Source organism: Danio rerio, chromosome 19, assembly GCF_049306965.1.
Source record: "Danio rerio strain Tuebingen ecotype United States chromosome 19, GRCz12tu, whole genome shotgun sequence".
Lineage (NCBI taxonomy): Eukaryota > Metazoa > Chordata > Actinopteri > Cypriniformes > Danionidae > Danio > Danio rerio.
In genome coordinates, this window is record NC_133194.1 from 26,968,558 (window position 1) to 26,996,097 (window position 27,540).

Genomic DNA, 27,540 nt, shown 5'->3' on the forward strand with positions numbered 1-27,540 from the left:
AATTTAGTAGTTTTCAAAAATCACGATTTTAAATTTAGTATTGCAGATTTCAGTTGCAAAAATTTTAAAACATAAGACTTTTAAGAGACAGTGGCGATTTTTTTACAGTGAAAATATACAATACTTAATTCCAACTCATTATCTGCCATATATATATATATATATTTAACAGTGATAAAATAAATCATCTTCAAGACAAAACTTTTTGTATGAAATTTGTACAAAATCTATACTAAAAACAAAGAGAAACAAGAGTAAAAAAAAAAAAAAAATATATGAATACCTCCTCATGTACAGTAGAGGTGAATGGGTTTGCAGAGAAGCAGATTTAAACTTGCTCAGAGAAAAGCTGTTGCTATCAAACATTGTAAGTCACTTCAATGGTTAATCGAATATGCCTATAGAAGGTTTGCGAAGAAATTTCACTGAAATTTCATCAATGTAGAATTTTCAAAATACAAACATACAGTATTTTGTTTTGTTATATCTGTGGCTGCAGTATTTTGTAGTTTATTTTGATACAAAAAAATTGAGGTATTTGGTATTTTATTGTAAAATACATTTCTATTTTGCCCAACCCTGTGTGCGCACATGTGTGTGTGTGAGAGTGTAAGAGAAACCTTTTCACACTTAGCTTGATATGTTTGAGAAAATCAGGTCTCACTCAGAACATAGTAAACACAGTAAGTGTATTTCCTCTTCGGATGGGGAACTTCAATGCTATAGTGGATGTTTAATCCACGTATGGGGGATTTCATTTCAGAAAGCTAATCGTCTGAAAGAGTATATAACGGGCCAATGAAATGCCAAATGAGTTGGCAGCGTAAGCTTGCGCACGTGTGCCTTTTTGCAATCAACTCCGCATATAAGCACAGGGAAAGCAAGGAAACGCTATCCTTTTCGCTTCAGAGACTATTACAGCCTTCAGAGAGAGTTGATGAGGGTTCCTCCTGCTGTGATCCAGCGATTTGAGCGAGTGTGTACACGCAGTGGCAGACGGTCGAGCTGGGTTTCTCCCTTGCCTGGCGTTCTTTGGGTCCGGTCCTCTAGAGCGGTGCATATAAAGTTGCAAATTTCACAAAAAGAGCAACACAGTCGTGCAGCACGTCCTTTTCAGGATGGCACTCCGACCGTACGTTTCTGGATGCAGTGATTTCCAGTCCCCGGATGATGGGCACAAGCACTGTGTTGCATGTCTGGGGGTCCAGCATGTCATCATTGCGATGCCATGACTGTTGCACAGTTAAGATCGCGGCTAGCCTTTGCAAAAGGGCGAACCACCCCAGCTGTCCCCTGCACTGTAGCGGGCACTCGGGCAGACCTGAGGGTTCCAGTGGGAGATTATCCGTCGCCTCCAGGCCCGCGGACCTCCCGCTCCTCTAAGCGCTCCATCCAAGCTTCGAGCGGAGGAAGCAATCCATCCAACCAGATGATAGCCCTTACGTTCAATGAAACTGGGGACCAGACGTCCACTGCATCGGAGGGTGGGCTTTCATTGTCCTACGAGAATCCAGGCCCGCTCGCCCCCCTCGAGCAAGTGAACGCTGTCAAAATGGATCCTGAAACGGACATGTTAGCCCTGCTTTCCCGGGCTGCTTCGGCCGTGGGCTTGGAGATGGTTTGTCCCCCAGCTCCACGGACAGACCGACTAGATGGGTACTATGTCGAGGACCAGAGGACTAAGTCCTCAAAGCCTCTCGTCCCCTTCTTCCCAGGGGTGAACAGTAGGCTCAATCAGTCTTGGAGAGCACCTTTTTTCTGCCCATGCTGCGTGTTCCTCCACCCTCACCACTCTTGACGGTGGAGCGGCCAGGCTGTTTCCGCCTTGCACGCTATGGCCACCTACCAGTGCTACCAACCCAAGCTTGCTTCGCGAGCTCCGCACCGCAACCGACTATGCTCTTCAGATTACTAAGTCCGCTGCGTGTGCGTTGGAGAGGACGATGTCCATATTAGTGGTCCAGGAGCGCCAACTCTGGCTAAACCTGGCTGATGGGTGCGAAGTCGACAAAGTCTGCTTTCTTGACTCCCCCATATCCCAGACTGGCCTGTTCAGCGACACTGTCGGTAAATTCATCCAGGAATTCAAGGCGGTGAGAGAGCAGTCTAATGCGATGGGTAATATCATCTATCGGCAGGACCGTAAGCCCGCTCCGCCCACCGAGCCATCCATATCCGCTGCTCCTCGCTGAAGGCGCCTGTCTACAAGAGCTGCCCCGCCCCCGCACGCGCCTTCGGCGAAGCGGCCGTGTCGAGCACCTCAAAAGCAGGCAGCTCCCCCTGCCCAGTGGGCCGTTAAGTCCGGTAATGGACCACGAACCGTACCGGAGAATTTGCTCTTTCCCCGCTGGAGCCCCATTTCCAACGGCACTTTTCGCTGCCATGAAAACATCAATGAAAGAGCACTTTTCCACTTCCCCAAATGTGACAGCCCGAAATCTGCCAGTCTGGGACGCTATGCTTTCTATCTCGAAGGTTCGGGTCATTTCGCCAGTGGCTCACGAGCGCTGAGAGGATGGTCTCCTTTCCCCACCCCTCAAGCCTCCCCTCCGGAGTTTGGGTGGGGAGTGAGAGCAAATCTCTCGCCTCCAGCTCTTCTGTAGGACTCTCAAGCTTCCCGGATCAGCATACCGACTCCATGCTACCCCACTGCTGGTACGTCAGCAATTGTAGCGATGAGTCCATTAACGAGAGCTCTGCCTGCCTGGTTAGCGCGGGCCAGCCCTTTGCGGTGGCTCATACGCACAATCAGACTCAGCTATGCGATTTAGTTCGCGAAACGGCCCCCCAAGTTCACGGGTGTGTATTTCACCAGGGTCAGCCCCCTGTCCGCCCCTGTCTTGCGAGAGGGGATTGCTATCCTCCTGGCGAAGGATGCAATCGAGCCGGTCCTTCCAGCCGAGATGGAGAGCGGGTTTTACAACTCGTACTTCATCGTATTCGCTCTTGCCGCATGTCTCAGCTCACCCGCCGTCTGCTCCTCTGTAGTCATCCGCGGTTGAAATCGCTGCGCACCATTCACATTCCAGGCAAGCTCAACCTTGCAGCCGATGCGCTCTCACGGCAGTCTTTACTTTCAGAAGAATGGAGACTCCACCCCGAGACAGTTCAGCTGATATGGGCGCGACTCGGGGAAGCTCAGATCGATCTGTTTGCTTCCCCCAAGAACGCTCATTGCCAGTTGTTTTTTCCCTGAACGAGGGCTAACTCGGCATGGATGCACTGGCCCACAGCTGGTCTCGGGGCATGCACAAATATGCATTTCCCCCATTGAGCCTCTTCGCGCAGTTACTATGGAAGGTCAGGGAGGACGAGGAACAGGTACTGCTGTTTGCGCCCCTCTGGCCCAACCTGACCTGGATGTCAGAGCTCTCCCTCCTCGCATTGGCCCTCCCCTGGCAGATCCCTTTGGGAGAGGACCTACTCTCTCAGGGACAGGGCACCATCTGGCACCCTCGCGCTGATCTTTGGAACCTCCACGTGTGGTCCTTAGATGCGAGCAAGACTTAGGTAACCTACCGATTGCGGTGTTCAATACCGTCACTCGAGCTAGAGCCCTCTCCTCGAGCGTGCCTATGCCCTGAAGTGGAGTCTATTCAATGAATGGTGCGTCTCTCACAGAGAAGACCCCTGAAAATTGCCAGATCAGCTTTGTGCTTTCTTTTCTCCAAGAGAAGCTGGAGAGTAGGCTGTTGCCCTCCACACTCAAGGTTACGTGGCTGCCATCTCTGCTCTCATAGCACGGTAGGCTGGCAGCCCCGTGGGAAGGCATAACCTCATCATCCGGTTCCTCAGAGGCGCTAGGCAAATTAATTCACCCCGCCCCCCTCTCATGCCCTCTTGGGATCTCGCCCTCGTTCTCACGAGCCTGCGAATAGATCCTATTGAGCCACTTGACTCAGTATCTTTAAGATTCTGTCCCTGAAGACAGCTCCGCTGGTCGCGCTGACATCTATTAAGAGGGACCTGGAGGCATTTTCGGTCAGTGACTCGTGCCTGGCATTCGGGCTGGAATACTCTCACGTTGTCCTGAGACCCTGCCAGGGATATGTGCCCAAGGTTCCTACCACACTGTTTAAAGACCAGGTAGTGAGCCTGCAAGCGCTGCCCCCGGAGGAGGCAGATCCAGCCCTTTTCTTACTTTGTCCAGTTCGCACTTTGCGTATTTATCTGGACCGTACTCAGAGCTTCTGATCATCTGAGCAGTTCTTCGTCTGTTATGCGGTCGGCAGAAGGGAAGTGCCGTATCGAAACAGAGGTTGGAATGCCCACTGGATTGTGGATGCCATCTCCCTGGCTTAACAGCCAGGGCGAGCCGTGTCGCCCGAGCACACCTAGCCTCTCTAACAGACATCTGTAGACCTGCGGGCTGGGCGACATCTAATACATTTGCAAGGTTTTACAATCTGCGAGTGAAGCCGGTTTCCTCAAGGGTATTAGGTAACCCTTGGTGATTGAGAAAACAACTCGGTTAAGGTGTTGAAACATGCTTGCTGCGCCACTCTGCCTAACACGGAGATACGTGCGCTTTTTTCATCTGTCAGTAAAGTTCCCCGCTTAGGTGAGCCCTGCAGATTCCTCCGAGGCCCCCAGCACTGACTCAACGGAGGAGTCATTTGCTGGCCCATTATGTTGTAGGTCTACCCGCTGGTCAGCCCGCGTTTTGGGTATAGGTGTGCTATGCGTGATCCCTACTAGGCAATCCCAAATTCTTATTCAGCCATGGTGCAGTCCCCCCTCACGGGCGGACACGTGTCTTCCCTCTCTGCTAACCATCTTATTATATGCGTACTCCTCCTTCTCAGGGCTAGTCCATATATTTTGCCATCATATCTCCCCTTTGGGTAGCAGGTGGCCTCCGCAGCGTACTCCCTATAGGGACTGCACGCTTTCCCAACGTACTGTCATATTTCCTAAAAGTATCTAGAGGCTTGCGACTCCCAAAAAATATATCTAAATCCGTAAAACGTCTGTTGAAGTGGGATAAGTAAGGGCCAGGGATCACGTTGGAAGACCACGCCTCTCTTTGATGCAGGAGCGCTCACGCTATGTCTGGCTATCCTCTCATCAGAGGCGAAGGTAAGGTGCAGTCATTATGGCGTTTTCCAGACATTTCCCCATACGTGGATTAAACATCCACTATAGCATTGAAGTTCCCCATCCGAAGGGGAACGCTCTGGTTACTAAAGTAACCCTCGTTCCCCGAGGAGGGGAACGGAAATGCTGCATTGCCATAATGATTGTTCCTTAGCTGTAAGTGTCAGTCTCTTCAGCTTAAAAGGATAGCGTTTCCTTGCTTTCCCTGTGCTTATATGCGGAGTTGATTGCAATAAGCCGCACGTGCGCAAGCTTACGCTACCAACTCATTTGGCATTTCATTGGCCCGTTATATACTCTTTCAGACAATTGGCTTTCTGAAACGAAATCCCCCATACATGGATTAAACATCCACTATAGCATTTACGTTCCCCCAGGGTTACTTTAGTAACCAGAGCGTTATGCTAACACACCATTGTTTTTACTCTATAAAACTCCATATAAAAATCTAAAACATATTTGCACAGGTCTATCTAAAGGGTTAATAGTGCCAACTGATGATCAACAATAAAAAATAAAAGGTTTTCCTCTTCCCTACAGGGAAAAATACTAACAATAAAGAATGCAAAATTATTTGATGTCATGTTTCGGCAATCAGAAAAAAATGTTATAATAGAAGTAAATGGGACAAAAACAACCATGAACATCACACTTAAGATGAGTGCGTATAAGTAATATAGCAAGTATATTTGTAGGGACCTCCAAAAAGAGTCCATAAATTATATTTTAAATTATTATCTAATAATTCAGGTAACATAAGCTTTGAGACTGATCATATGCATATATTTGTGATAGATTGAAAAACCGCAGTGTCAGAAACAAGACAATCACCTACTCGTTTGAGCTCATGTGGTTAAATAGAAGCTGCATAACAGGATGTTAAATGAAACAAGGGTCTCATAAAACTGAAGTTGCAACTGCTTTCACTGTCCATTTTGCAGTGAATTCAATTATACTTAAACCTTGTTAAACTGGTTATATTGCGATTTATGCTTTTGTGGTATATATATATATATATATATATATATATATATATATATATATATATATATATATATATATATATATATATATATATATATATATATATTTTTTTTTTCTTTTTCTTTTGTCATCTAGCCTAATGGCCACATTAGTGGTGTAATGAACGTGTTTTATTTACAGTACACCTTTAATTTATTGCTAAACTAAGAAATAAAATAAGAACTATAGATGATACATTAAAATACTGCTTTTACATGGAAGCTGAAGCAGTCTATGCAACTTGTTTACCGAAGTCATTATTAATAGCTTAGCCCTTCATTAGGTGAAGAACCATTTATGGTAAATGCATGACAAAGACCTTTGCTCCACTTTTTTAGTGTATGCTTCACCCTGGAAAGTCCACCCACTGAAAAGGGTTTTGAAAACCTTTTTGCTCCTTGGGTATTTTGAAAATCAACTTCTTATGTTGCATTGAATACACTTCATACTGTGACAAATTAAAGTGCATCAGGTTGAAATTGTATTAATGGCTACCAGGATGTGCAGCTGGATTTTATGTTTTTGCTTTTCAGTTTTTCAAAGTAAGTAGAATCTCCTCACATTTATCTAAAATCATCAGTAAATTATTATTGTTTTATTCTAATAAATAATATTTAATGTAGTAGCCATATTCCTTGTAAATGTGTTATATTCTCTCATTTACAGATGCTAATTCGATTATCCAGTTTCAATCTCCAGGACTCAAACTGGTCTCAGTTGGTGGCAGTGTAGAATTAGGATGCATATTGGAGCAGAAAGTTAAGAACTGTCTTAACATTGTTACATGGCAAAAGTTGAATCTACTGTAGCGAGCGATTATATGCCACGTCGCCCTGGTCGCTAATTTCACCCAGCTGGACCTTCATCAAGCCAGGATCGCACACAGCTGGAGGACATCAAGCGGAGAGACATATAAGCCCAACCTACGCCAGGAGAAGATGAGCTTCATTCTTTCTATGACTCCCTGTGCTAATGCTTGTCTCTCTGTCTCTCCATAGCGGACTCCAGCTTGTGACGATCCTTCACCCGACTACTCACTGTCCTTCACCTACTTCCCGGAGCACCAGAGCACCTCACCCTAAAGAAGAGCACCTTTTACAACACATTCACTTTGTAAATAAAGCACCCTCCGGGGACTTGTCTGTAAACTCATCCTGTTGTGCCGCTGTTTTCCCTCTGCCTCGCTACAACTGGTGGAGAATGCGCGCTTTTTCAGAGGGAAAAAAATTCAGCACTTACCAGTAAGAAGAAGTAACCACTGAATTTTCTCTGTTTTTCTTCTGTTTACAGACAGGCATCCGCTCTCTCTCTCACTCACGCTCTCTTACTCGGCTGTCATCCCCTCCTGAGTCATGTCGATCGAAGAGGTAGTACGCCATCTAGCGGAAATCTCAAGAAGACAACAAGTGATAACTGAACAACTCACCGCCAGACAAGACCGTATGGAACAACAGCTCCGCCAAGCGGCCGGTTCCAGCCAGTTCTCTGAGGTGAGCGCTCATAAATTCATCACAAAACTCAGCGACCTGGACGATATTGATGCTTACCTGCACACCTTCGAGGTAATTGCGGAAAGAGAGAGATGGCCGAAGGAAAGTTGGGCGAGGATGTTAGCACCATTTCTGACTGGAGAAGCTCAACGAGCTTATTTCGCATTAGAGACACCGAAAAACGACGACTATAAAGCATTGAAGAAGGAGATACTCGCCAGAATGGGACTCTCCAACATAAGCGCAGCACAACAATTTTCTCAGTGGTCATATGATGACAAACAGCCGGTTCGGACCCAAGCAGCCAATTTATCCAGATTGGGAAGATTATGGTTACTAGGAGGAGATCCAACCGCAGTCCAGGTCGCTGAGAAAGTGGTCATTGAAAAGATGATGAGGGCGCTACCCAGACGGCTCCGCACACTTACCAGCATGAAGAACCCCGACTCGCTGGCCGCTTTGGTGGAGCTGGCGGAAGCTCACGTGGCCCGGGAGACTGGGGAGAGAGCGGCTCTGCCACCCCGGAGGGTAAATGCGCCATGGCGACTGGTGGAGGGCACAGAAAGACCAGGCAGCAGACCGGCGGTCCCCAGCCCAGTCGACGAGCCGATGCCCACAGAGCCAACAACTCACTCGACCCCGGCCTGGACGGCAGGGTGCGTGGTACATCGCAACGTCCCTCCCGAAGCTCCCACCCGTAAAGTATGCATAGACGGGAAAACACAGACGGCTACATTGGATACAGGAAGTGCAATAACCCTGGTTCATCCAAAAACATTAAAATTTCATCAAGAAGGAAAAAGCCGAATCCCGATTACATGCGTACACGGTGATACCCGCCACGTACCCTCCCAAAAAGTCACCATGGCGACGAAGTCGGGAAGCTGGCGCATCGAAGTAGGAGTGGTTCCAGATCTTCCAGTACCCCTTCTTCTGGGCAGAGACTGGCCGGGGTTCGATGATCTCCTCACCCACCATCAGGCTCGATCGGCTTGTACAAAGAAGAACAGCAAGGGACGGGCTCAACGGGACCGCCAATCAGCGCTGATGGCCACCGAGAGCGACAGAGGGGGTGAGTCATCATCGGCTAACCTGTACTATGATCTTTTCCAACAGATTACCGCAGGTGGCGATTTTGGAAGAGCACAGCGTGAAGACGAAACATTGAAGCACTGCTGGCCACAAGTCCGGATCATAGACGGTAACGAACGGTTTCCCAGCCCTCACCCCCTCCCACATTTTATTGTTCAAAATGGTCTGCTGTACTGTGTCGCAGAGAGGCGGGGGGAAACGAAGACGCTATTGGTCGTCCCAAGGACCAAAAGGGAGACTGTTCTGGAACTGGCACATACTCACCCGATGGCAGGACATCTAGGAGCAGCCAACACGATCAAGAGAATCAGAGATCGTTTCCATTGGCCCGGGTTGGATGGAGAAGTTAAGAGGTATTGTCAGGCATGCGACATCTGCCAAAGAACGTCTCCCCAACGACCACCCCCCAGCCCTCTGATACCATTACCCATCATTGAGGTGCCCTTCAACCGCATTGGCATGGACTTGATAGGGCCTTTGCCGAAGTCGGCCCGGGGACATGAACACATCCTTGTCATCCTCGACTACGCCACCAGATATCCAGAAGCGATCCCTCTGAGAAAAGCCACGTCATCGGCAATCGCTAAGGAGCTGTTTTTATTATGCAGCCGAGTAGGAATACCAGCAGAGATACTGACCGACCAGGGCACCCCATTCATGTCCCGGTTGATGGCAGACCTCTGCCGCCTCCTAAAGGTAAAGCAAATAAAAACCTCTGTTTATCATCCGCAGACTGATGGCTTGGTGGAGCGCTTTAACAAGACGCTGAAGCAGATGCTCCGCAGGGTGGTGGCAGAGGATGGGCGCGACTGGGACCTCATGATCCCGTACGTGCTTTTCGGGATCAGAGAAGTTCCCCAAGGATCTACAGGTTTCACACCATTTGAATTGCTGTTCGGCCGTCAACCACGAGGGCTATTGGATGTGGCTCGTCAAGCTTGGGAACAAGAGCCAGCCCCACAACGGTCAGTAATTGAGCACGTGCGGGACATGAGAGGACGAATAGAGAAAGTCATGCCCATCGTCAAGCAACATCTGACCGAAGCCCAGCGCGCCCAACAGCGATTATATAACCGGCCCGCCCAACCCAGAGAGTTCCACCCAGGGGACAAGGTAATGATCCTGATACCTACCACCACCTCGAAGTTTTTGGCATCCTGGAAGGGGCCATATACAGTGGTAGAAAGGGTAGGGCCGGTAAACTATCGAGTCCGTCAGCCGGGACGAAGAAGAGAAGAACAACTTTACCACATCAACTTGATGAAGAAATGGGTTGCAGCTCCAGGTCATCTAGTTGCCTTCTCAGAAGAAACTTCTCCCGTTGTCCATATAGGTGAGCAACTCTCACCGAACCAGAAGGCGGAGCTGCAAGCCTTGGTCGGTCAGTTCAGGGATGTGTTCTCAGAGAAACCGGGCCGAACCACCATCATCCAGCACGACATCATCACCCCACCTGGCACCATCGTCCGGCAGAGGCCTTATCGAGTACCAGAAGCTCGCCGGCTGGCTATCAACGAGGAGATCCAAAAGATGAGGAAATTGGGAATCATCGAACCATCTCGTAGCCCGTGGTCCAGCCCCATAGTGATGGTCCCCAAACCCGACGGCACCCTCCGCTTCTGCAATGACTTCAGGAAGCTGAACGAAATTTCCAAATTCGACGGGTACCCCATGCCTCGGGTGGACGAGCTGCTGGATCGGCTGGGTGGAGCCCGATTCATATCCACGATCGACCTCACCAAAGGCTACTGGCAACTACCACTAAGTGAAAGCGCCAAGGAGAAAACTGCCTTCTCCACTCCCGGTGGGCACTGGCAATACCGGGTTCTTCCCTTCGGGCTCCACGGGGCTCCAGCAACATTCCAGCGTATGATGGACATCCTGCTGAGACCCCACCAGCCGTATGCAGCAGCATACCTCGACGACCTAATCGTCCACTCCGAGTCATGGGAAGAACATCTATCCAGGTTGCGGAGGGTGCTCCTTGATCTTCGTAGGGCTGGGCTCACAGCTAATCCCAAGAAATGCCACCTGGGTCTAGCAGAAGCCAAATACCTCGGTTTCCACATCGGTAGAGGTCTCATACAGCCACAACAGAACAAGGTCCGAGCACTACAAGAAACTCCACAACCCACCACAAAGACCCAGGTACGTGCATTTCTGGGGTTAGCGGGCTACTATCGATGTTTCATTCCCAATTTCTCATCCATAGCCAGCCCGTTGACAGACCTGACCAGAAAGGGGCAGCCAGAGAAGATACAATGGAACAGGGAAGCAGATGGCGCGTTCCAAGCCCTGAAGACGGCACTAACATCCTCTCCGGTACTGCACGCACCTGACTTTGGCTGCCCCTTCATCCTACAGACAGACGCTTCCGACTCGGGCCTGGGCGCGGTCCTCTCCCAGGTCCACGGCGATGAAGAACACCCCATCATGTACGTGAGTCGGAAGCTTACCCCTGCAGAGACCCGGTACGCCACGGTAGAGAAAGAGGCCCTGGCGATCAAGTGGGCAATCCTGGAGCTCAGGTATTATCTCCTTGGCAGAAGATTCACCCTGGTGACCGACCACGCTCCACTTCAATGGATGTCAACAGCAAAAAATAACAACGCTCGAGTCACCAGATGGTAACTTCACAGTGCAACATCGAGCCGGGGCCTCCCACGGAAACGCCGACGGGCTCTCAAGGCTATGGTCAGGATGGGCAGGTCTGTCAAACCATTCTACCCCCCCTCTCAATACTCTACCTTTTCTCCGCAGGACACCCAGGACCAGGACGACGCTAAGGGGGGGGGAATGTAGCGAGCGATTATATGCCACGTCGCCCTGGTCGCTAATTTCACCCAGCTGGACCTTCATCAAGCCAGGATCGCACACAGCTGGAGGACATCAAGCGGAGAGACATATAAGCCCAACCTACGCCAGGAGAAGATGAGCTTCATTCTTTCTATGACTCCCTGTGCTAATGCTTGTCTCTCTGTCTCTCCATAGCGGACTCCAGCTCGTGACGATCCTTCACCCGACTACTCACTGTCCTTCACCTACTTCCCGGAGCACCAGAGCACCTCACCCTAAAGAAGAGCACCTTTTACAACACATTCACTTTGTAAATAAAGCACCCTCCGGGGACTTGTCTGTAAACTCATCCTGTTGTGCCGCTGTTTTCCCTCTGCCTCGCTACACTACATACTGGTGAACTTACAAGAGTAGTAAACATACCTGAAAACAATTACCCTCAATATGATTGTAACACATGCCTTTTGACTCTAAATAACTTAACTCCTTATGGTTCTGGCTTGTATTATTGCTTTAGCTTTTTTTACTCAATGGCTGTATTCGGAAATGGATCCAGAGTGATTGTAACAGGTTATTCTGAAATTAAATCTTGTGTACACTTATACTGTAAAGTCACAGAAGTCTACTAACAGGAAATTATTTTGTCTTGATGTTCTGTGCTGCAGATGACTCTGTTCCAGAACTCTCCATCATATACTCACCTTCAGAAGCTGATTCACCATCAGTGCAGCTCCAGTGTTTGGTTTTAGGCGTTGTCCCGTTTCAGGTGCGGGTTTTTCTGGATGATTGGAGAGAAAGTGCTCTCTGGATGGACCGAGTCAGCCTGGACAAATGACACTGCTTCAGCCACTGAATTCACCAGAGCTCATCTCTCTGTTCCTGCAGAAGAGTGGACTGAAGCTGAGGAATTTCAGTGCTGTGTTGAATATAAAGGCCAAAACTTCTCTAAAACTCTGAAGCAATATGGTGAATAAGCTGAATTATAAGGGTTTTAGAGAAACATTAGGACAAAATTAGTGCCTTTTTTACTCCATTTCAGAATTTATAGATCTCTGTTGGGAAATATATTTAGTCTAAATCCATGAATACAGTCAGGGTGAAAAATATTGGCACACTTGTAAATGTGACAAAGAATGTTGCTGTGAAAATAAATCTGTTTTGTTTATCTAATCTTTCATTTGATAAAGTGGGCAGAGAGTTATGAAATAAAAGTTTTTCTCCATTAAAAATTCTTAGGAGAGAAATATATTTGAAGTATATTCTTAACTGTAAAGAGCACTTGTGTCTGTATTGTCTTGATGTACAGTGAGGTGGATAGTTTGAGTGACAAAACACTCTCCAATGACTACAGCTACAGAACAACAAAAATTGGTTGTCAATGGTTTATTATATACTATATTAAACAATAATTTTTACTTTGTGTGAATGTAATTTATTTATTGACCACAAAAAATATTTTTGATTTAGATTAAATTAAATGTCATAGTTTGAACCAAAGTTAAATTATATATCTGAGGAAAACAAACAAATAGCTGTAGCAAATTAGAGTCAGTTTTTTTAAGTTTGTTCAAAGTGTCTTTTTTGTCATAGTCGGGCAATAATTTTACAAAAATCTTTGGCACGCATAAAGGAACTCCAACATATTAAAGAGCGTTTGTGTGTTACCCAGCTTTGGGAAAGACAGAGTGTACCCTTAGGGCTGGATTGTGGCTAGAGCAGCATGCTGCGTTAAAGATATGCCAGCGTAATTGGCTAATTCATTTTACAACCTCTAATCTGATGAGGGATCAGGGACTAGGCCAAAGGAAAGTGCATGATTGAGTTCGGTTTTTCTAAATATTTTAATGAAACATAAACAGTTATACAGATAAACAACACAAATATATTTCCACACCGGACTCTATTTAAACAAGATACACAATACTGTAGGTCTATGTAAAAAATACCAACTCCACTCACTAAATTGTCATTATTAATTTTGCTCTGATCATAGGTCATAGTTCAGGATTAAATCCAAGAACTTCCTGGCTTCTCTACTGGGGTTGTGGATCAGCATTCCTGAGTATGGCTTTAGCCTTCTGTGTTTGTTTGTGCCAAGGTAAAGATTTAAATCAATCTGGGAACCTGATGCATGAATATTTCTACAAACAAATGATGCATAAATATATGCATATACTGCACACTTGAAACACTCTATATCTAATAAGAATCTGGTTTAACTGCTCCATATATTTTAACATAGGCTACTGCAAAAATGTCTAAATCTCAGAAAATTGTTATAAATGACTAAAATGTGAAAAAAAATGTTCCTAACATTAGTAAAAAGGCCAGATAATTATCTAAATAATATCCATGCTAATATTTCTTCTCCATTCTAATTTTCATAAACATACACACTGAACGTATATTAGTATAGACATGATATTAAACAATTCAAATAAAAATCAATAAAAATAAATGCAGGGAAATTATTTCTAAATTATGGTAATAGATATAATCCTTCTGTAAACTGGGTCATTGCTGTATGAGATTATACAACTTGTGTATGTTGCATGTGTGCTGTATAATCAAATTAGCCAATATACAAATTATGTATACCAACTGCCTCAAATAATAATAATTAAAAGATCAATAGGTAATCAACTGTTACATTTATTTTGTGTTTGCCAAACTACACATTTAAGCTGAGCTGAGCAAACTGCATTTGATTAAGTCAACTAAAAAGCATTAGATAGAACATTGATTATTTTACACTTCTAGTGTATATCTACCTGTTTACTCATATACACATATTTCACAATTTTACTGAATGTGACTTTTTTATTAAATTAAATTTATTATTAACAGGTAAAGAGTGTACAGTGACCGAAGATTTTTCATCTGTTATAGTAAGCATTGCATAGTATATTACATACAGTATATTTACAGTATATACATAGTGTGTGTTATATTATTAGTTATATTATATATTTTATCAATATTTACTATTTCCCCCTAGTTTTACCCTGTGGATCCCATCAGTTTAAGAAAAAACAATAATGGTGTGTGTGTGTGTGTGTGTGTGTGTGTGTGTGTGTGTGTGTGTGTGTGTGTGTGTTTAAATGTTTTTGTGTCTGAATTATGTTAAACATTGTATGCTAATGTTATAATCAGAAATTTCTTCATGTTTTTCAGGATTACAGTGAAGAGTTATTGAAGGGATTGTAAAGGAGTGCTAGAATATGGCAAATATGATCTTAAAAAAAAAATTGCATCCCCCTTTTACTGTGTAAATGACGAGAATACCAGTGCACAATTCTTCAATTTTAATCTCTACACTTGATATCTTTTGTGCTCTGAGGTGAACATCCATCTTTCAAAAAAAAAAAAAAAAAAAAAAAAAAAAAAAAAAAAAAAAAAAAAAATATATATATATATATATATATATATATATATATATATATATATATATAATGTGTGTGTGTGTGTGTGTGTGTGTGTGTGTGTGTGTGTGTGTGTGTGTGTGTGTGTGTGTGTGCGTGTGTGTGTGTGTGTATACATGTACAGTATACCGTCTTCATAGAAATAAGAAAATAGAAAACGGTTATTTATTTATTTTTTTTTTTTGAGAAAAACATTTCATAAAAAAACTACATCATTTAGTTTTTTTTTGTTGCTATGAAATTGTGATGGGATATGACTGGAGGGTTAAACAAATGAGAACACAACAAAGTAACACTAGTCAAACATTTTATCTTGTCTACCACAAGAGGGCCTTTCAACAGTTTTGAGCTAAATGTATGGTTTCAGTCGTGGTCTGCCCTGCTGCGTACTGTAACTACAGAAATAGTAATAATAAAAGCTATATATTGCTTATTGTGTGCTAAGGCTGACTGGCCGCATTAGCCGGGACGTCCTGTATATTTATTGACTTTTCCAGTCCTCCTTTCCATATTTCTAACAATTTTTTACATAACTGCCCGTTGAAGGCTTTAATGGCAAGCGGAGTCCTCAGCTGTCAGATGTCACTTCACAGCAAAAGGCGCTAATCCCGTCACGTCTGTGTTTTAGAGGCTGTTTGTTCTCTTCATTCATTTTATTCTGATCGGATATAAATCCGATGAAACTGGACAGGTATAATACTTTTTTTGGACAAAATGAATATAAACAAATAAATTATGAGCTGGAAATAAAACCTGTTCTAACTTTTCAGACCTGTGGCCAGGGGGGTTGGGCGGGGTTTGAAAGACCCACCCACACTGACAAAGGTCCAGAATTTTTCCCAAATATGAACTAATTTCTCCTATTTTGACTGCTATGATATATGAAAATAATCCATCGAATAAGGCTTTAAGAACAAATTATTCGTCTGTCGGCTGTTGCTTCGGTGGGACTATAATCTGATGTAAGAGAAGTCTTCTTTCACTACTGTGTTGTTCTTTAAAAGAGAAAACATTTTACAGGTAACTAAATCTAAATCTTGGATCTTATTCCTGAAATAAAAAAGAGCAATAAAAAGGTGTGTAGCACCAGAAGCGGACCATATTAAATTACTTTGAATATATTTTGGCTATTGTTGATATCCAGGAATTTTCAAATGTAATTTTTTTTTTTAACCAAAGAGGCTAGAAAACTTCTGAAGAATTATTATTATTGTATTATTATTATTATTATTACTATTTTTTAATTATTATTTTTTATTGAAATGGCCAAATTGTGACTAAGGACAGTTGAATGTGCTGGCCAGTTTGTTTTTTTTTGTCTAATAAATGATAGTAGGCTACAGTTTTTTTTTCCTTTAAAACTTTAACAGATTGCTATTTTTTCCTAATGATATATCATGTAATACATTTGTATTTTAAAAACTAGTCTTGTTTTAATTTTTTTTAATTGCAATTTTTAGGAAATATTTTTAATACATTGTTTTATTAGTAAAAATGTCACTAAAATGCAGTATTTAAATCTCATAGTTAAAAAGAAACAGAGGCGTATTAAAAAGGTCCACTTTTTGAGAAAAAAAGAACTACTCCTTTTACCAGGCTGGCTACGGGCTTGTGGAGCCAATCCACCTTCTCTTTTAATGTCCAAACGTCAAACTTGTAAACTCTGGGTCAGTTCAATCAACCAGTCAGCACACATTATTTGACATTTCTTCCAAGATTGCAACAAATCCTGTTTCCAACAGGTGTAGTGTGGAACATAAAAACAATCCTCAGTTGATACTTTTGGTTTGGTATTTTACATTCCCGTATTCTTTTTTAGCTTTTGACATGATGGTACACATAAGCAAATTTACATAAAATTTTTTAAATATATATATATTAAGTAATATTGTTTGTAATTTTAGTTTTTACTAAACATTTTCAAAATAAGTTAAATCTTTAATCATGTCTCCACAACAGATTTGTACCATACCAGAACTTTTTGTGTCAGTAAAACTCCCTTAAAAACCAGTATCCTATTGTTTGCTGTGTTTCCATAAGAACACATCCTGTGCAGTGAAGTAACATGCGTATCCATCTGGTAAAGGTGCAGCAAACTATTGTAGATGCTTTAACCCCTGGTCAAACACAGCCTAGTCATAGCACTTTGACGCAAGCAGAATTCTCAGTATAGTGCGTGCAGGTCAAACAATCCATGTTGTTTCTTGTGGAATAACAATGAAAAAGGATGAAGTGAAACAAAAAGATTAAGGTGATTCATCACACGTTACTAACTTTAGGTCCCATAAAGCCACGCCTTCATCCACATTTGATGGACAACTGAAGGTCTGCCCCTGAATAAAAGCTGTGCAAATAAAATATTTTACTTCATTTGCTTCCAGATCACTCGACACAAGATAGTCTATTATTGACGCTGCTCAATCTGAGGAATAACTTCATCATTCAGTGAATGAAATTCAGTTTCTTCAGGATGAAGGTCATTGGATTGCATTACACTGGAGCAGCATTGTGCTTTCTGCTTTTTTCTGCAACAGGTACATTACAACTTTTGTCTTCAATCAAATATCCATGTAAAACACTGACAGTGTGTGAACAAACTGTTAGGAAACTCTTTTTTTACTCTTTTTTTTCCCTAATTTTACACGGGTGGATTGTAGAAATTTTTGAATAATTTATTGTTTCATAAATTATAAAAAGATGCTTACCTGTCACATTGTAATAGGTTAAATGAATAAAAAATAAATAAATAGAAAATATCAGAAAATCAAAAATGCTGGAAAAGATCAATAATGAATAAATAATGAGACAACTCATTAAAAAAGAGTAAACTCACTGTCTTATTTTACACTTTTAGATTGTAGAAATACTGTGGCAATAATTCTTATGTTGCCTTTCATAGGAGATTAAGAATAACCTGTCACAGACTGTATGTGGTAAAAAAGGATGTAACATTTTTTTATAAATTTAAATAGAGTTTTTCAACATCTCATTTAAAGGAATAAATATTTTTATTCAAACAAAAGTGAAGAATTTTTGTTAAAAGAAAAAAAAAAGTATGATATTTTATTTTGTTTAAATGTCTAATTTAAAAACATATGTATACATTTGAATAAACATTTAAATTAATAGACATCCAGAAATAATAATCCAGCACTGTACTGTAAGATTATTGTCAACAAACCGTTTACGAAACACTTCTTAAACTGTAAATAACCTAACAAAATGTCATTTGAAAGAAATTTCTAAATTTTAAATGTAAATAAAGTCAAAAAAGTGTTGTTATAATTGATTCAGTAGTTTTTATTAATAGTTTGAATTATTATTATTTTTTTATGTAATGTTTTTTGGGGTTGAAAGGCTTTGCGATTTATCTAGATTGTTAGTGGAGTTTGTGTGTGTGTGTGTCAGCGATAGCAATGAATTCCCATGAGCAACCTCGCAATAGACTAAACAAAAGAAATTACCCAAAGAGGATAACTTACAATGCAAATTGAATAAAGAATAACAAAAGATTTATTCAATGATTAAGGGAGGGTTTCCAACAAAACTTTAAGAAGGATTCAAGCCAAAACAACAAACAAAAAGTTTTCTAACTTATAGAAAGAAAATAATTAAATCTATAAAAGAAAAGAAAAATACCCCCACTCCCTTACGAACATAAACAAGAGAAAACAATTACAAAAAGAAAAATGGCACCCCCTCTTTACTAACATAATGCCAAATTAGTAAAACAAAGTAAAGAGTCAATAAAGTAGTATTGAAAAATCAAAAGAAAATTCACAACCAAAAAGAGTTTCTTAGGCGAAAACTACATAAGATTGAGAACAGCCCATCGGAACTTAAACAAATTAAAGCTTAATCAACAGACAATGCCTTAAAGGATCAAATAAAAAATGTAAAGCCTCACAAAAGAGCCTCCAAACACACAAAACACGCTGTTCTAGAGGAGACATGCTGCTTAAATGTCTACTGCTCTTCTCATCCTCTAATTAGTGAGCAGTTCATCATTGGCAACAGGTGATGGTCATTATCTCCTATAGAACAGAGAAAGGTTGGAAGAAAGTAAATACAAAACAAAAACAAATATGTCCTGCGACGTAACATTGGAAGAGATCTCATTTTTATGATACAAATGAAATGCATTAATCCTGTAAAAAATGAATTCTGAGTTACCAAATAGTAGATAAGACAGCAATTAAACATGTGGTGTTTGTACAGGTGCCCAGAACCTGAGCATCTTGAACATCATCCAGGGGCTTCAGTCAGAAGCTCAGGTTTACCCCACACCGCTCTACTCCTTTTCCCTTTGCATGGAGATCAACAACCGCATCTTCAATGACTCGCTCCTCAACACGGCCTCACTGTACTACAAGAACATGTACACAGAAGTGACTAATGTTGTAAGTTTTTGCTTTGATCTATTAATGAATGTCAAAACTATTTCTACAGATTACAGCAGTGTAATGTCAGTAGTTGTTTACCTGATCCTGTTTGACCTTTACAGTTGGACATGGCTTTCAACTGCCCCACCTGTTCTACAAAAGACAGCTACAGAGGAGTGAATAGTATGCATTTCAGGTAAACCTCAACTGATTATTATTTTGTCAGTTGGTCTTGAATGACTTTGGATAATTACTATTCATACAACTAATAATAATAAATTAAAAATTGTATTTGCAGATAATAAAATGTAAAATGGTGACCTAATTGTACTTTGTGCGAAATTTTATTCAAAAAATGTAAACTTTACTCACCATTTACTCTAAACTAAGTTAAAAGTAGAAAGTGACTAAGAAAGTGATCACGATTTACTCATTCTTCAAACCTTTTTTCAGTTTTGAACATTGAATGTTGAAAACTGGCAGCCATTGACTTACAAAGTAATTTTGTTTACTACTATGGATGTCAAATGCTATCGGTTTTCAACATTTAAAAAAAAATCCACTCTATATTAGGTGGCCTGATTGCACTGAAATTAAACACTTGATACAATGTACTTATTGTCTAAATACATGTTTTTACATTGTACTTATATGATTGATTAATACCTGCATGCAATTTCATCTGTAACTAATTTCTGTAATTACCTTTGTAATTACATTTTTGACCATCCCTTACACGTAACCCACTTCTAAACCTACACATACCACCAAACCTGTCCCTAACCATAACCATATCCCATCTCGAGAGCACAAGACAGTGTTCTGTAATACATTATGAACACAATAAGTGCATTGTACTTATTCTTTTTTATGCATGTACATATTTTAAGGCCACTTAATATAAAGTGGGACCAAACATTTATTTTATATTTATCAGAAAATTAAATCTTGCTCAGAAAACAACTGTATGCTAATGTTAGCTTCTTTTTTTACTATGGCAATGTTCCTGCGTAATATGTAAAAATCAATTCACAAAATGCTGTTTCTGCTTGATTTCAGTAAGGGGTCTGTGATTGCAAATTGTACCATCCAGTTCCAGACAATTTTTATAAATAATGTTGTCATCAAGCATTTGTTCCTGAACGCCATAGAAAATAAGACTCTACCAAATGGTATGATCATCAACGGACAATACACCAATGGTGAGTATTCATCATAAATCTAGTGTCCATTAAAATCCATTATTCTAACAATTATGTATTATGTATTGCAATCCTGCTTCATGGTTTTATAAATTATTTTATTCAGCTGAGTTCAATTAAAGCTTTCTGGAAATAATGTGTTCTCCTTCGGATGCGGAACTCCAAAGCTATAGTGGAATTAATCCACTTATGGGAATTTTGTTCAGAAAGCCAATTATCTGAATTGTATGAATTGTACAAATACAAAGTCCTTCCCTTCGGGCTCTCTCTGTCTCCAGGGGTCTTCGCCATAAGGTTGCGGACGGTGCCTTAGTGTCCCTTCGACTTGCGGGCATCTGCATACTCAATTATCTTGACAACAGGCTGATTTTAGCCCACTTTCGAGAGCAATTGATTTTGCACAGAGACAAGGTGCATCGGCACTTCCACCTGTTGGGTCACCCGAGAAAAGAGCAAACTCTCCCCCGTGCAGAGGATCTCTTTTCTCACGCTGGAGCTGGACTCGGTCACCATGACAGCGCGCCTCTCTGAAGAGCGTGCTCAGCAAATGCTGAACTGTCTGAGAGAGTTCGACAGCAAAAGAAATCCAGTTGCATTGGCATTTCAATTGTAAAAAGCTGGTGGCACTGTTCCTTGCTCTCCACCGATTTTTTTAGTGCTAGAGCAGCAGCATGTGTTTTCTGTCCCTCAAATATGCATTTCCCCCAGTGAGCCTGCTCATGCAGTTACTGTGAAAGGTCAGGGAGGACGAGGAGCAGGTCTTGCTAGTTGCACCCCACTGGCCCAACCGGACATGGATGTCAGAGCTCTCCCTCCTCGCGACGGACCTACTCTCTCAGGGACAGGGCACCATCTGGCACCCTCACCCCGATCTTTGGAACCTCCACATGTGGTCCTCAGACGCAAGGAAGACTTAGATAACCTACTGATTGCAGTGGTTAATACCATCACTCACGCTAGAGCCCCCTCCACGAGGCGCGCCTATACGCCCTGAAGTGGAGTCTATTCACTGAATGGTGCGTCTCTCGCAAAGAAGACTCCCGAAAACCCCAGATCAGCGTTGTGCTTTCTTTCCTCCAAGAGAAGCTGGAGAGCAGGCTGTCGCCCTCCTCACTCAAGGTTACGTGGCTGCCATATCTGCTCATCATGACGCGGTGGCTAGCAGCACCGTGGGAAGGCATAACCTCATCATCCAGTTCCTCAGAGGCGCTGGGCGAATTTATCCACCCGGCCCCCTTTCATGCCCCCCTCTCATGTCTTGGGATCTCGCCCTCGTTCTCATGAGCCTGTGTACAGATACCTTCGAACCACTCGACTCAGTCTCTTTAAGATTTCTGTCCCTGAAGACAGCTCTGCTGGTTGCATTGGCATCGATTAAGAGGGTCAGGGACCTGGAGGCATTCAGAGTTTTAGATCATCTAAGCAGCTCTTCGTCTGTTATGACGGTCGGCAGCAGGAACGTGCGTTTCGAAACAGAGGTTGGCCCACTGGATAGTAGATGCCATCTCCCTCGCTTACCAGAGCCAGGGCAAGCCGTGTCCCCCAGGAGTGCATGCGCACTCCACTCGGAGGATCACATCCTCTTGAGCGCGTGCACGCGGCACCTTTCTAACAGACATCTGTAGAGCTGCAGGCTGGGCGACACCTAATACATTTGCAAGGTTTTATAATTGCGAGTTAAGCCGGTTTCCTCAAGGGTATTAGGTAACCCTTGGTGATTGAGGAAACAACTCGGTTAAGGTGACGAAACATGCTTGCTGCGCCATTCTCCCTAACACAGAGATATGTGTTTACTTTGTCAGTAAAGTTCCCCTCTTAGGTGAGCCCTGCAGATTCCTCCGAGGCCCCCAGCACTGATTTAGCGGAGGAGCCACTCGCTGGCCCATTACGTTGTACGTCTGCCCTCTGGTCAGCCCGCATTTTTGGGTATAGGTGCCAGCTATACGTGATCCCCACTAGGCGATGCCATATGCTTATTCAGCCACGGTGCAGGTGGACCCTTGTCTTCCCTCTCCGCTAACAATCTTATTATATGCGTACTCCCACTTCTCAGGTCTAGTCCATATACTCTGCCATCATATCTCCCCATTTGGGTAGCAGGTGGCCTCCGCAGGGTCCTCCCCTTTGGGACTGCATGCTTTCCCAATGTACTATCTGTTTAAATTCTTAGAAATTTTCTAGACGCTTGCGGTTACCAAAAATATATATTTAAATCCATAAATCTTCTTTTAAGTGGGATAGGTAAGGGCCAGGGAAGATGTAGGAAGGCCGCACCTCTTTATGATGCAGGTGCGCTCACGTTTGCCTGGCAAACCTTTTATCGGAAGCGGAGGTAAGGTTCAGTCATCATGGTATTTTTCAGACATTTGCCATAAGTTGATTAATTCCACTATAGCTTTGAAGTTCCCCATCCAACGGGCAACGCTCTGGTTACTAAAGTAACCCTCGTTCCCTGAGAAGAGAAATGGAAATGCTATGCTGCATCACCATAATGACTCCCTTAGCTGTAGGTATCAGTCTCTTCAGCTTAAAAAGGATGCCTCATCCTGCTTTCACTATGCTTTTATGCTAAATTGATTGCAACAAGCATCAGGTGCGCAAGCTGACGCTGCCAATTCATTTGGCATTTCATTGGCCCGTTTACATACTCTTTCAGATGATTGGCTTTCTGAACGAAATTCCCATAAGTGGATTAATTCCATTATATCATTTCTGTTCCCCTCCTCAGGTTCTTAACATAAACTAAAATATTTTAAAGAAAGCTGGAAACCAATGACATCCTTAGGAAAAACAAATATTATAGAAGTCCATGATTTTTTAAAATATTATCTTTTGTGTCTAAAAGAAAAAAAAATATGCATGTTTGTAACAAATAGAGTGGAGTAAATGATATAATGTGATAATTATAGCACATATTCTGTGTGTACATGAACCTTTTTATGAAGTACTTCTAAAACCTTACGCAAAACTTTATTTTGATGCTCCCCTTCAAACTATTCAAACAAGTGTTGATGAAACAAATATCATCAGAAAATTCTTAAATGTGTTTATTTCACAATGCAGAAACTGTCACACCTAAATGGCTATTTCAACCATCCACAACTACTTCGGGTTCAGCAAGTTTCTACTCAGGAAGTGGCACTTTTTGGCTTCCTGGTTGGGCCATTGCATTGCTAGTGTTAGCATGCATCTGCATAGTGCTTCTCATCATCATCTTAGTTCTGGTAATTACACTGACATTTCACTTCGTAAACTCACAGGTTTCACAAAATGCACTTAATTGCATTGATTAAGCTTGTAGTGTATTTCAGTTTTTAAAATGAGATGTTTTAATGAACCTGTACTTACAGATAATGTCAAAATGAAATAAATGAGAATTGAATAATAATGAAATATTTTAATAATAACATAAAATAATTGTTTTAATGTATGCCAGACTTTTGTGTAGTTTAACATTTTTTACAGGATAATACAAAGAAGAATCAGATTAACCACACTTTTAACAGCTACATTTATAAAACAGTCTAAACTCAGTAATTAGTAATTTCAAAGGAAGACAAGTTTACTTAGCAGAAACTGATGTGACGTATTGAAGTAATTAATAAGCAAGAAAATGAACTATTGACCTAATTAAGCAAACCATCAAAGTACAACTAAAACAAAACACAAATGTGGCATAAAGTTTTGCCATACTTTACAGAATTACACTTAATCTGGTGTGCTAACTAACCAATTGAAGCACATGTACTGCCATTGATAATAATTTTAATGGTAGTGTGTTATTCCTTTTTAAATCTACAATAAATAGAAATATTTAAATAAACAATATAACATGTTTCAATACAAGAAATGACATTAAAATAAAAGTTTTCCATAAATGTCAGCACACTTCAACCATATATCACAGAGCAAAAGAGTTAATATATAATTTAATTCATGTACTTTTTACTAAAAAGTAATTACATATATAATAAACATAAACTGTTACATTCTGAAAACATCACACTTTGTTAGGATTTAAAAGAATAGTTGACACACAAATTAAAATTTACTTCAAGTTTATTCACCCTCAAGTGGTTTCCAACCTATTTTATTTCTTCTGTTGAACACAAAAGAAGATATTTTAAGGAATGTAGCCTTTGAGTTCGTATTATGGATATTAATAGCTAACAGTGTCCAACATGGCTCAACAGAAGAAAGAAATAGACTTATAAAGGTTCAGAACAAATGAGTAAATGGTGAGTAAATTTTCATTTGTGGGTGAACTATCCACTGTAATGAACAAGTTTTCTTTTTAAAAGCTTGGTAATGTGATGACAGAAGAAGTGGTGATATTGTTTACCATAATCTCATTTTCATCTTTCCAGATATGCTGTTGTTGGTGTTGTAGGAGAAAAGAGAAAAAGGAAGAAACACCAACACCAACAACTGTAACACCTTATGAGAGAACATCATTCAAAGAGCATCTTGCTAATCCCACATACATGTCACACACACCTGAGAGGAACCCAAACTACCCGACTTTTGTAAGATCATCACTATCACTCAACACTTGATTGATTTTAAGTCCAGTTAAAGAAACACTCCCCTTTATTTGAAAATAGACTTATTTCACAACTTCCCTAGATATAAACAGCAGAATATTTTTGAATTAATTAAGCCAATCAATGTCTGGCAGGAGCACTTTTAGCTTATAGTTTAGGGCAGATAATTGAATCAGATTAGATTGGATTACAATTCATAACTTTTTGATTTAGTGGCTAATTTGTATGAATTTCTACAATCTCATTCGTACAATTTAGTATGGTTTGCTTATACACAATGATGGCTTTAAGGGTCATACATTTTTATACGACTGAACTTATACGAATTGGTACGATTTAGCCACTAAACTGACAAAATGTAAAATAGTTACATTCCTCATGAGATCAGGCTGGGAAATCGTCTAACTTCCATCAACATAATTTGACCACCCATTTATTCAGGAAGTTTGTAAATTGGATGTTACATACAGTAGTTGCTGACTTTTTTCAGGTAATGCATAATATCATTGTGCCTGCTGCAACAATGGTACTGCAGCAAAGTTCAATGAATATTATGATGTAAGTTTAGTTTTCATTTTCTGTTGGTTATAGTACAATTAAAACTACATAAGAGTTAAGCTTTAAATATGAATATTATAGAAACTCTATGGTGATTTTGAGTGAGATGATAATGGTCTAATTCAATTTAATTATTTATGCTAAGCTAAGCTAAAAGAGCTCTTGCCAGACACCGAGATTGGCTGAATGGATTCAAAAATTGTGAAACTCAACTATATAACTCTTGGGAATTTATAAAATTAGCATTTAAAAAATATTTTACATCTATTCGGACTCATTCTATGATTCAGATTTTCAAATTTAAAGAACTTTTTGTTTTTATCAAAATTTTTTAAATTAATAATTCATGTATTAGAGTGGTCTGGCTGCAGACTTGGTGCAGATGTAATTTGAGCTGCATCCAATGCTTTTTAATGAGCTCACCTATCCATACCCCTCACAGTGACATCATTAGCTCCATTGAGTGTATTGTGTCTGACATTGCATCTCAGAGTGATGCAATCTCAGCTTGCATCATAAAGGCTGCATCCAGATACTATTTAAGAATCCAAAGGCATCTTGACTGAGATTTAAATTCATTATTATCAATATATAAGATGCTTGATTCTTTTACAACTGAATAATGTAAACATTTACTACATTGCTTCTTGAACAGGGAGAACCAGGCATTCAACATGGCAACCAAAATGGGATCTACATGATGAACCCACAGAGATGATAGGAGAGGTATATATGAATGCTTAATCATTATTGGCAATCATTAGTTACACATTATATATGTGCTATTGTACTTAAGCATTGAGATCATTATGTACACTGTAAAAAGGGATTAGTTACTGTAAAAAGTAAGTAAACCTATTGCCTTAAAATTAAATAGTTGACCACTTAAAAAAGTGAGTAAACCCATTGTAACTTGGAACTGTTAAGTGGACATAAAATAATTTTTACAATTATGCACATTTTATTTAATTCATTTTTGGGCTTAAAATAAAGTTTGCATTTGTCAAAAAAAAAAAAAAAATTTTTTTTACTTTTAATATTATTAAAATATTTTTAGGAAAATACTTGTATCATGATGATGATGATGATGATGGATAACCTTTTAAATAACATTTTTATTAAAGCAAAAATTTTCCCAAGCTCATCTAGAAAACCAAGGTTTATATTCAAAAGGACTAATAGGTTTGCCTATGATGGAGTCTTACAGGTACTTGCATAGCTGACGTAGACTAGATCTATTCAATTTGAACAATGGCGCAGCAACATCACAATGCTGATTAAATACATAAACTGGGTTAGTTAACATGCACTGAAGCCCTCCATTCACCAGTCTGTTTACCATTCTGACCCTAATGCTTGCATAATGTCATAACACAAAGATTGGATCTAATGCTATAGTAAACATATTTTATAAAGCTACCATTCAATTAGGATTAAACACAATGTATTCAGTTCATTTACATATGATTAAAATGTTCCTGCAGTGTCAAATCATGAAAGGCAATGATTCATAGTGATCGCTGGGAAAGGTTATATTGCTTTAAACTCAACTCATGTTTTAAGTGTAGTGTAATTATTTGATGTTGTGTAAATGTTAATTGTTTTCTTTAATCAACAATATAACAAAATAGGCACATAAAGATTTTTAACAATATTTTATGCATCTTAACAGTAAATTAATCTATTCATTTTCCAAATTGCTTGTTTTGTGTTAAGTCATGATATATATATATATATATATATATATATATATATATATATATATATATATATATATATATATAGTCAAAATTTGTCGAAATCTTGTAATGAAATGAGTTTCAGCAAAAGCGCATAAACTACTTTTAATGTAACAGCAAGTAGGTGCTGTGCAAGTAAACCTTACTCCTCTGACCTGTAAAACGTGCTCTAGGGACAGACATTAGAGGCCATGG

The 27,540-nt window shown here is 40.8% G+C and overlaps 2 protein-coding genes across 13 annotated transcripts in view; both read left to right on the forward strand.

Moving 5' to 3' along the window:
• si:dkeyp-92c9.4 overlaps nt 1-27,540 on the forward strand; it is a 66,901-nt gene that overhangs the window by 35,556 nt on the left and 3,805 nt on the right. Inside the window, exons 4-14 of one of the 12 annotated variants that reach the window (XM_073931757.1) lie at nt 12,164-12,264; nt 12,384-12,464; nt 13,492-13,596; nt 14,346-14,386; nt 17,302-17,454; nt 19,139-19,320; nt 19,425-19,498; nt 20,362-20,504; nt 23,568-23,728; nt 24,872-25,030; nt 26,262-26,332. In XM_073931757.1, the coding sequence (XP_073787858.1) occupies nt 17,370-17,454; nt 19,139-19,320; nt 19,425-19,498; nt 20,362-20,504; nt 23,568-23,728; nt 24,872-25,030; nt 26,262-26,324 (867 nt within the window). In that variant the 5' untranslated portion in view covers nt 12,164-12,264; nt 12,384-12,464; nt 13,492-13,596; nt 14,346-14,386; nt 17,302-17,369 and the 3' untranslated portion in view covers nt 26,325-26,332. Of the gene's footprint in view, nt 1-11,917; nt 12,069-12,163; nt 12,465-13,491; nt 13,597-14,345; nt 14,387-14,496; nt 14,542-14,651; nt 14,839-14,968; nt 15,612-15,735; nt 15,883-17,301; nt 17,455-19,138; nt 19,321-19,424; nt 19,499-20,361; nt 20,505-23,567; nt 23,729-24,871; nt 25,031-26,261; nt 26,333-27,540 lie in introns of those variants that run through there. The other 11 variants (XM_073931758.1, XM_073931752.1, XM_073931753.1 and 8 more) reach the window with 11 other exon arrangements.
• LOC141379097 (uncharacterized) lies at nt 7,351-11,846 on the forward strand. Its single transcript, XM_073931751.1, has 2 exons — nt 7,351-8,682; nt 11,694-11,846. Exons 1-2 carry the CDS (start codon nt 7,473-7,475, stop codon nt 11,708-11,710), a joined length of 1,227 nt encoding a protein of 408 aa, XP_073787852.1. The 5' UTR covers nt 7,351-7,472; the 3' UTR covers nt 11,711-11,846.

Excerpts from the sequence above, each read along its gene's own strand:
- LOC141379097 (XM_073931751.1), top strand. The coding sequence starts at position 7,473 with ATGTCGATCGAAGAGGTAGTACGCCATCTAGCGGAAATCTCAAGAAGA.